At 50.6% G+C, this 9841-nt stretch overlaps 2 protein-coding genes across 2 annotated transcripts in view; both read left to right on the top strand.

Annotated features, from left to right (window-relative positions):
• Positions 1 to 2622: 2622 nt before the first annotated feature.
• LOC116914341 (circumsporozoite protein-like) lies at positions 2623 to 9441 on the top strand. Its single transcript, XM_032918561.1, has 3 exons — positions 2623 to 2700; positions 4565 to 4969; positions 9309 to 9441. Exons 1-3 carry the CDS (start codon positions 2623 to 2625, stop codon positions 9420 to 9422), a joined length of 597 nt encoding a protein of 198 aa, XP_032774452.1. The 3' UTR covers positions 9423 to 9441.
• Prag1 (PEAK1 related, kinase-activating pseudokinase 1) overlaps positions 9407 to 9841 on the top strand; it is a 50212-nt gene continuing 49777 nt past the window's right edge. The window contains exon 1 of the mRNA XM_032918771.1: positions 9407 to 9730. Within this exon, the coding sequence (XP_032774662.1) occupies positions 9440 to 9730 (291 nt within the window). The 5' untranslated portion in view covers positions 9407 to 9439. The remainder of the gene's footprint in view (positions 9731 to 9841) is intronic.

The raw sequence follows: 9841 nt of genomic DNA, 5'->3' as shown, positions 1-9841 counted from the left end.
ACGTAACTCTCCTGCCCCAGCTTCCTTAACAGCTTTGGGTTAATATATATCCTTGTCCCCACTGAATGAATTTTTTTTAAATATTTTTTCTTTTTCTTTTTCTATTTTCTTTTCTCGACAAGGATATGACAAGGGATGAACCAGTAAGTCTTCCTCGGATGAGGAAGAAATAGTTCTGGATTGGTGACTATAAGACTCTGGGAGGAAATATGTGGAAGAATCAGGCTATAAATACTTGCCAGATCGCCCTTTCTCTAGTTTGTAAAGAATGTCACTTACAAGGGGGACAGAAAGAACCCAGGGTATTGTTATTGTTATTGTTGTTGTTGTTGTTGTGGTGGTGGTGGTGGTGATGGTGGTGATGGTGATGATGTGCATGACATATGTGTATGTATGCACAGTGTGTGCATAGTGCCATGTGAAGGTCGGAGAACAACTTTGTGGAGCTGGGTCTCTCCTTCCAATTTTCCCTGAGTTCCAGGGGTCAAACTCAGATCACCAGTCTTGTGCAAGTGTCTTACCTGCTATGCAAACTTGGTGCCAGCACCATCCCCTCCAGGAGAGTTCGCCACAGCAACTTTGGGGAAGACCTTTTTCTTCCCCTCTCCCTTACTCTCAGTCTCTTCTATGGTGATCTCGGGACCCTGAATACCACCAGCTGGGGCCTGACATCAGGACCAGTTCTCAGAGTGTACCTGCTCATGGCTGGCTCTCTTAGTTAGGGTTTTAATGCTGTGAACGGACACCATGCCCAAGCATATTCAAACCACCACACTTGATAGCATTCTCCTGGTGTGCGTGAGAGACTCCTTTTCTCCATGTGGATCCCTGTCTAGGCCAAGGTTTATAGCCCTCATGTCTACTTGGGTTCTTCCTACTGCAATGTCATTTGCAGCTTTCTACTGTTATCCATAAAATGACTGAGAGTTGAAGCTTATCCCAAACTATCCCCACCCACAAGTAACCCGGGACAACTCTTCTTCCCTGATTCTCTATTCTTCAAAGAGTTCTATTCAGACAGGACTGTAGTTGGGATTTTCAAAGTTTAGAGGAATAGGGGCTAACATTATTTTTTCATGGTCTCTTCTAGGTAACCGTATCCCCCAACCCTCCACGTCTCTGTGCTGTTTTTTGTTCCTTATCGATGATATGGTTCCTAGTTCCCCTGTCAGGTCTTCAATGCCATCCTTTCCTCTGCCAGATGGCTACTGGGGATTACATGTGAGCTCTCTGGCTTGCCAGACGAGCTTTCTACCCCTGAGCGATATCCACTGACTTTTTTTTTCTCTCCCCGGAGCTGGGGACCGAACCCAGGGCCTTGCGCTTGCTAGGCAAGCGCTCTACCACTGAGCTAAATCCCCAACCCCTCCACTGACTTCTTATTGGTACTAAGGATACTACCATCCTGTCCGTACACAGAGATCAGAATTCTGCTGGGAATCTTTAATTCCTTGTCTTCCGCTACACAGTGGTTCTGTGAGGTTTAAATGAGAGACCCCACATACATAACTGTGCACTTTTTGGCTTGACACAGCCAATGCTTCATTGTGTAAGTTAGTGAATATGGCACTCCATCCATCAATGCTGTAGTCATCTCCAAGTCCGAACCTCTCGAAAGAAGCCATCTTTGCCCTCTTCCTTGCTGTGCCCCTATCCAAGGCCACCGTCTCCCATCTGGACCTGGGGTAGGAACTCTATCATGCTTCTTGTTTCTAATCTCTTTCCCTACTTCCTAGTCAGTCTGGAATACAAGATCCAAGGAGTCCTGAAGAGAAAATACCTTAGATGACATCACACTCTGGCTTAGACATCTCTGTGCTTTCTGATTGACTCACCTGAAAACCAGCTCTTTCCACCCCGTGTCACCTTACAGTTGCACTGTGTCTCCTGTCATCCTGCTCCAGCTGGACTGCCATCGAAGTCTTGGGCCACTCCCATATCCATTCCTTTGTAGATACCATCCCTTCAGTCTGGAAAGTCCCCATTGTCCCTTTCTCACTGTGCAAAGGTCCCTTCCTCCATGAAAGGGCTACTGTGTCTCTTTCTCTGCCCCGCCCCAACTCACTCCATTCCCTTCTGAGAGCTTCCATTTGTCTCTTACTGTTTCCCCTGTAAAACCCCATCCATAGCTTCCTAGGGAGAAGCAACTTCAATAAATATTCATTGACTGAAATTGAACACCTTTCTGACATTAAGGTGAGAGGCATTTTTGTTTCAGCCAGATGGAAAAAGACCATGGATGAGAATTCTTTAGCCCAGTCTTCATGCTTTCTGAGCCTTCTCAGATATCCCGGCTGGTGTTTTCTTAACATAACTTAATGGTACACACTTCCTGATTCTGCCTCTTGGGATCTTCAGATATAAACTACTTTACCTTACCCCAAAGTACCCCCTGTCTCAATCTTGTCTCTCAATCTCCTAAAATTTAACTGCTCTCTTGTACAGAATGATGCCCAAGCACTAAAACACCCAAGAGAATTGCTCCTATAAAAGGTCTGATCTGTATCTAAGAACTCAGGTCCTGAGTAGAAAGCACCATGAAAACCAACCAGTAAGCCGCCAGATGCTGAGCACGCACAAATTGCACTGCATTGCAGGGTGCGGGGTGCAAGTCTGAGCGGAATGGCCATCACACGCATGAGCTTACCAGAAGACACAACCCACTTCAGAGCTGCAGGAGGAGCGCTGTGCAAGCCGGTGGTACTTCGTGCCCGTCTCAGTCACTTTTGAAGATTTGTTTTTCATTAGGCAGGCTGAAGACTTCCCTGCTACCGGCAGAAAAGAAAAGAAAAGTAAAAAAGCCACGCTATGGATCAGCAGCGGCAGTATTGTGTATTTATCTCTTATGAGTGCAGCAAACCATTTGGGAACAGTTTATGGAGCAGAAATTCCAAATTAACCCTTCCCTTGCTGTGTCATGATATAGAACCATGGCGGTCTCACTGTCCCGCCGTGTTGTAAAAACTTTGATTCTTTTAATTGGATTCTTTAGGTTGTTTGTGCATTAAGGATGCATTAGATAAAGGGAGTAAAAAGTGTGAAGGTGTCTTTTATGTGCTTGGCATGGCCTTATCGTGGGAAGTGTCTATGCCCCTTGGAGAGGACTTTGCAATGAAAGAAATGGACAATGTGGAGTCGGGCAGCTCTGAATCCTGAGAGCCATGAATAAGTCAACAACCCATGTGAGAGGGCCCAGTGTTACTGAACTGCAAGCCCCTCTTGGTCTGGACTGTTTGTCCAGTGCAGACCATTTTGTACCTGCCTACTCGTTGGCACCTTCCCCTCTGGTGTCTAAGTAAGTGGGTCCCTCGGGAGAACATAACGCTGCTGGCGCCGTTCCACCAGAGTTTTCCTACGTATTGGTTGATACGATTGGTGGGTAGGGCAACATGTCCGACTCCCAGTGGAGTCAGGCAGCTCTTGGCTTCCCATCTCAAAACTACAGCTTTTCACCCGGGGAGCCCTGGCAAAGGATAGGCCCCTTCCGGACCTGTTTCATGCTGTGTCGAATGTGCTAACCGCGCCCTGTGACGGTGCCTGGCACGATGTCGGTTCTTTGTAAATGTTAGTATTACTTCCATCCATCTGCATCTTCTTTTCCTTCTATCCACACTCATATGCGTAATGAGGAATGATGAGTAAACTCTCCTTGTGGTCTCTTTTCCCTTCCCACATAGAAGCTATCCAAAACATGTCTTCCCCTCTTGCAACTTCTATATAGCCCTGCCAGTGTTAACACCACATGAAGAAGAGGGCATGGGGTGGGGTGGGTGGCTGGGGTGGTACCTTCCTTCTCTCGGTAGAGTCATCCTGATTAAGGGTGTATCTCCAAGTAGGAGTTACACTGCCATGTCTCTGTAAAGCAGAGGTGCAGAGGGAAGCAACCAGATGTGCTGGGGGAGGGGGGGGGGAGAATTCCATTTTCACTCAGGCTTAGCCCTGAGAGGTAACTTCAATGCCTGGGTTCTCGGGGAACACCCAGGGCAAGGTGCAAGTCTGTCCTACTCAGGCAGCTGGAGGAAGGGAGGTGACTGGCTGGTTCTCCTGGGAGTTAAAAGATTTCTCGCCCGAGGAACAATATCTCGAACTCCTTGTATCTCAGCCAGTGACTCACGCACTGGAAACGGGTGTAAACACAGGTGGAGGAGCTGGGTGCCCCAGCATGACTGAAGGCCGGTCCTCCAGGCCAACACTTGCATTCCAATGTTTAACGCTAAAGTTCAAAGAGACGTGCTGAGCCATTTGATTTGAAATCTCAGTATTGCCAGCCCTGCTCCTAGGATAACAGTAAGTGGTAGTGACGACGCCCACGCCCCTTTCACAGCCCACCGCCCTTGATCTTATCATTGTACTCCCGACCCCCTCTCTTCCGTGTTTCGTTCTTTTTCTCCCTCCCCACCAGGGTCTCCCAGGGTCGTCCGGGTGAAGGGATGAGAATGAATCTACTCCGGCACACCTATCTGTGCATTGTAGTTAAGGAAAGCTGGGAGCATCCGAGATCTTCCTAGCAGAACTGCACTGAGCAGGGATTGAGCTGCGGACGCTCTTGGGGGCTCAGCTCTAGGTCCAGGGGCGCCAAGGCTCGGGCTGGGGGCGGAGCCTCGCGGTGGCAGGCGAGGGGGCGGGGCGCAGTGCGGAGTTCCTAGGGACCTGGGCAGGGGGCGATCTCCCGCCCTCCAGGGCTGGGGACGAGCAGAGTGGCGGGACGCGCAGGCCCGGTGGAAACGCGGGGCAGCGGCGAGGACTGCGGGGGTGCGGCGGGAGTCGGGCGGGCGGCGTCACCCGAGGCGGAGGGGGCGGAGCCGCGATAGCAGCTGCCACCCGGCCGCCGGGCCCAGGCAGAAGTCAGCCGCCCGCGGCTGGGCAAGCACTGCGCGCAGACACGCTACAGACAATGCTCCGGGACGCCCGGCGGGGCAGCGGACCGCTGGGCCACCGACGGCGAAGCTGCGGAACCGCAGCTCCCCAGGTGAGCCCACCACTCTCTCTCCAGATCCCGCCGCTTTTTGTCTGGCGAACGTGGCGGCCCAGGGGCTTTCGCAGAGTCTCTGTGGTGGCGGGGCGAACCAGCCCCTACTGGCGTCCCCCGGGGTGACAGGCGACCGATCGGAGCGTGTGGAGAGTCCGGACCTCGTGCTCCGGGTTGTGCCCTCGGTGCGGGCGCCGAGACGGGAAAGCTAGGGAGCCGGAGGGGGTATTTTCAATTCATTCGAGAAATGCCCGCTTTGAAATCGGGAAACTTTTCCTTGGAGTTCCGGGAAGGGTGATAGACTGCTGTAATGGTTTTACTGGTCTTGCTGGTCTGGCTGCTCTGTTTTGTGTGTTGGGAATTGCTTTCTGCCATGAGTATTGTCCAAGGAGCAGAGGGGCAGAGGCCGTTCGGGCTGCTCCGGCCAGACCCGGAGATGACGAATTGGGGGGTCCAAGGAAGCCACCTTCAGGCTGCAGCTGATCTCCGAAGGAAGGTGATATCCGTTTGATGAACCGTGGTGATCATTCCATACCTGGAGCTAGTTTTCAACCTTTGCTTGTGAAGCCTCTCTGCAGCCGGGCGCACACACCCACATGCACCCACAAGCACTCGCGAGCACGCTTGCACTTGGAAAATAGAATCTCCACTTGTGAGTCCTGGGAATGGGACTGGAGGCGGCTGAGCTTTCTCAGTCCACAGCGCTCGCTCACTGTTTCTGTCCTCCCAGGTAAAGCTCAACCGTGGTTTTGCACAGCCGGTGTGAGGAGTTTTGCAGGGCAGTCAGGCCAGACTCGGGTTGTGAAGGTTTGACTGATCACTGTTCTCGTCTCTCCTTTACAACCCCTTCTGAGGAGATTTGACAGGAAGCCCTGGGGAAAGCAAGTTGGCTTTCCTAGGGTCCCTCAGAACTTTACTCCCCTTATTGGTTCAGACTGTGCAGGCTTCACGTCCACACTCCTCCTGCTGAGTTAGGATTGCTCAGAAAGTAGGAAATAAAAAGATACGTAAATATCCTCAGTGCCGGGGCTGGGGTGGTGTGGGGGCGTTAGGGTAGTCACTTCCTGCTTTTTGCCTGGACTACTCTGGTCAGTGGAATATAATGCATTAATCTATATGCTGTTCTTCCATCCATCCATCCATTCATACTTACATACATACATACATACATACATACATACTATACCTTTTTGGGTTTTGCATCATGTTTTTGTAAAATATAAGAAACAATATTATTTAGATGGAAAATTTTTGGAATTCTATCGAGTAAAGCATGAGCAAATTTGGGTGCAAATATGAGGGGTATTTAGAGCCCAAACACTTAGGATCTGGCCAGTCTGATCCTTCAGATTCTTCTTGAGATGGGGTGGGAGTGTATCTGACAGCTCAGCTTTGTAAATCCTAGTGCAGAAGTTTGCAGAAGCAATGCTATGTTATCGTGACTAGGATCACAAAGAATGCTGAGCTCTTTTCCTGATCTTACACTGCAACCTCCCACAGAGAAACCGGAGAATCTGCATAATCCTGAGGGCCCACCTACCCCCTGAGGTAGGCATGTGAGCTAGGAAGGTGCCATTCCCAGGCTGCAGAGAGCTGGCACTACCCAGGGCTCTCTCTACTCCTGCTTTGAGTGTCATTTGCATGGTTCACCATCTTCTTTTCCTGAAAGCAAACGGGAGAGAGTTCCAGGCATAGAAGTGTTACTTCAGAGGCTGTTCTAGCTCCAAAGAGGAGATGGGGGAGACTAAGGAGCCAGTTTTAACAGGACTCAGTGAGTCAGGGCAGCCCGTGGTTTCCTTTGTTACTCTTATTCAGCCACTTCCCCTAAAAAATATCCTTTGTGTTTCTGGGCAGTTGTGTGTTCCGTGTTGTGATCAGCCAGCAGAAAATGTCAGAGTTGTGGGAGAGAGCAAAGACAGTGCTCATGAATGAATGAGTGGTCTCAAGGTAGCTTCTGGCAGGACAGTACAATAATCAAAACTCTCCAGGCTGTCAGAGGCTGATGGCTACAAAAGGGGGGAGCCTTAGAAAGTGGGGTATCTGGGTGTTCTGGGTTGCCTGCTGAAGAGGAAATGAGATGCGGCCACCCCGAACTGTGTCTGTGTGACTGTGCCGCAGCCTCTGAGGAAGTGGTTGGATGCCAGCCTCCCCAGCTTCCCAGGAAACTGCTCCACAGAGCTCCTGTCCAGGCTCTCTCCCCGAAGCACACTAAAGGGCGCTGGAGCCTTCCCTACAGTAGGCGTGGGCCTGAATGTGACTTTGCTGCGACCTGGTAGTTCTAATGGGGCTTTACACACAAACCCAACTTCTCCGAAGGCTAAAACAAAACGCCTTCCACCCATTCCCACCACTACCCCCTGCATCCCTCATAAAACTTAGCAGCAATCATTTAGCTCTCCGAGGCTGGTGACTACAGGAGAGAGACATAGCCTGGTTGTGATTCCTCTGCTTGTTGAGAGTCTGTGACCTCTTTTGGAAGATCTGGCAGAGAAGGAACGGGCTATTTGGGTGGACTGGAAGAAGAATCTAGAAGAATCATTAAAGACCCTGTACTGATGGTAGGAGCACTCAGATTTCAGACTGTGTGTGTTTTCATCTTGTTTATTGTGGAAGCTGTTTCCTCATTAACTGGCTGGAGCAGGGGTACATTTGGCTTCTGTACCCATTGGATAAGCACCTTGTCTGTGAGTGTGGGAGATGAGAGGGGGAGTGCTTCCCACAAGAAGTCTGGAATGATCTTCCGAGCCTTAGAGCCCCTGGTGATTCTCTCTGGTTAGCCCTGTTGATTGCTTAGAGAGAATTAACCTCGGGCAGATTCTCACCTGAGGAGGTGGAGTATAGCCCCCAAGGGCAGTGCTTTCCCAGTTCAAGGAGAACCTGTTTATCTCAGGACCTCCACAAGATTTCCTTCCTAGAGCAGTCTCCTGAAGGATGCTGGAGCATCCTCAGTTAAGAAACAGAGCAGTGAGCAGTAAGCAGACACTGAGCAAGGTGAAGGGGAGGTGGGCTGGCTTATTTTCGGAAAGCAGCAAACTTGGTGTAGATGGGCAGGCCTTTCTCTTTGCTCTAACACCTGCACCTGTAGAATGGAATTCATGGCTGCCTTCCGAGGTGCTGTTTGGATTATTTGGGTAATGCCGTAGCCCTTTGACCTCTTGCTGAGGAGTAAATTTACTGAGCTCTATGGGAGCAAATGGGGCTTTTATATTTATTTTCAGAAGCAGCGAGCTGTTTTGACACAGTGACTACCTGTCCCCAGGGGTATGATAGGGAAAACTTTTGGATAACCTCTTCTCTCATAGTCTGCCCAGTCTCTCTTAGCCCAGGACTGTGGAGTCAGGCATTTCTGTCTTCTGTTTCCAACTTGGCATGTGGCCCCCTGCTTTGTTTACCTCAGCGCAGAATTGAATGGTGTAGATTAAGCAAGGGAAGGGGGCAGAATTCCCGTGATGCCAAACATCCCTGACAAGGTGCCCCCGTGGGGCAAGCCAGCACCACACCTCACCCACTTTCATCAGGAGCATGGATAGCAGTTTCCATCTCAGAGTCCCTGCCTGCTTCTGTTCCTCTTTAGTTTTTTGTTCAAAACCTGCATGCTATTACCCATAAACCCTCGATTTTATATGTGGTGCTACTTTGTAGTCCCAGGCAGTGCGGCAGGCTTTGGAAACCCCAGATTCTGAAAGAATGTAGGGACAGGTTCAGGGCCCTTCTCCTCTCAAAATCTAAAACACTGTATTTTTTTGGGGGGGGGCACTGAAATGGTGTGTGTGCGCATGTGCACGCGTGTGTACACGTCCATGCCCATACTTGCATGTGTGGAGGCTAGACATGACAGCAGGTGTCTCCATCTATGGTTGTTCACGTATCGCTGTTAGACAGGATCACTCACCTGTAGCTCACTGATTGGCTAGACCGGCTTGCTGTCAAGCCGCTGGAATCTTCCTGTTTTCGTCTCCCCAGAGTGGATCACACATGCGTACGTCGTGTTCAGCTTTTCGGTGGGGGCTGGAGATCTGAACCCAGATCCCCACACTTGCATGGCAAACATTTTTCCTACTGAGCACTTTTTTGAGGCCCTGGGATGTCTTTTGTGCTCTCTATTTGAGAAAGGGGGCAAGGATTGTTTGTACAGTTTCTGATAGAGCTGCTTAAGGAATATCGAAGATATCAAAGTTTCTGACAGCTGAGCACCGGCCCCATAATAAAAGGACTGCCCTCTTTGGCCACCTTCCCTTCTTTCCTTCCTTCTTCCTGGTCTCCGTTTTCACAATGGGCTCTTATTGCTAATGCACACATCTCCAATTCGTCCCTAATTGGGCAATGATCTGCCTTCCAGGGAGTTGATCTGGAACTCATCTCTGCACCCCCTGTAAGACCGCAACAGAGAGCCGGGCCCAAGATGAACTCGCACCTTATCAGCCGCTCACAGTGCTCCAGACCGTTTGACTGAACCCCGAGAGCCCGAAAATGTCTGCGTGCAGTGACTTTGTGGAGCACATCTGGAAACCCGGATCCTGCAAGAACTGCTTCTGCTTGCGGAGTGACCATCAGCTCACAGCTGGCCACCCCAAAGCTAGAGCCAGCAGTCTACCCGCTGGAGCACGCCTGCCTGCCAGGCCTGAGATTTGCCGCCTAGAGGATGAAGGTGTGAATGGCTTGGCCTACTCGAAGCCCACCATTGCGGTAAAGCCCACCATGATGACTTCTGAGACCGCCGACCTGTGGACTGAGACCAGCCTGAGCGCTGAAGTTCCAAAGGTGAGGCTGACTAACCCAGCTGGTATTTTTACAGGGGCTGTTCCTATTCTAGCACATGGTGGCTGGCATGCAGCCACGCAGGGCTTTTGGAGCAAGAATTCCTGCAGGATA

Source organism: Rattus rattus, chromosome 13 (assembly GCF_011064425.1).
Source record: "Rattus rattus isolate New Zealand chromosome 13, Rrattus_CSIRO_v1, whole genome shotgun sequence".
In the NCBI taxonomy this organism is placed as follows: domain Eukaryota; kingdom Metazoa; phylum Chordata; class Mammalia; order Rodentia; family Muridae; genus Rattus; species Rattus rattus.
This window is presented reverse-complemented; position numbering and strand designations above follow the sequence as displayed.

Coding starts and splice junctions, on each gene's coding strand:
- LOC116914341 (XM_032918561.1), top strand. CDS start 2,623: ATGGCCATCACACGCATGAGCTTACCAGAAGACACAACCCACTTCAGA. Junction 2,701..4,564: donor GAGCGCTGTGCAAGCCGGTG/GTACTTCGTGCC, acceptor GCTCAGCTCTAG/GTCCAGGGGCGCCAAGGCTC. Junction 4,970..9,308: donor GCGGAACCGCAGCTCCCCAG/GTGAGCCCACCA, acceptor TCTGCCTTCCAG/GGAGTTGATCTGGAACTCAT.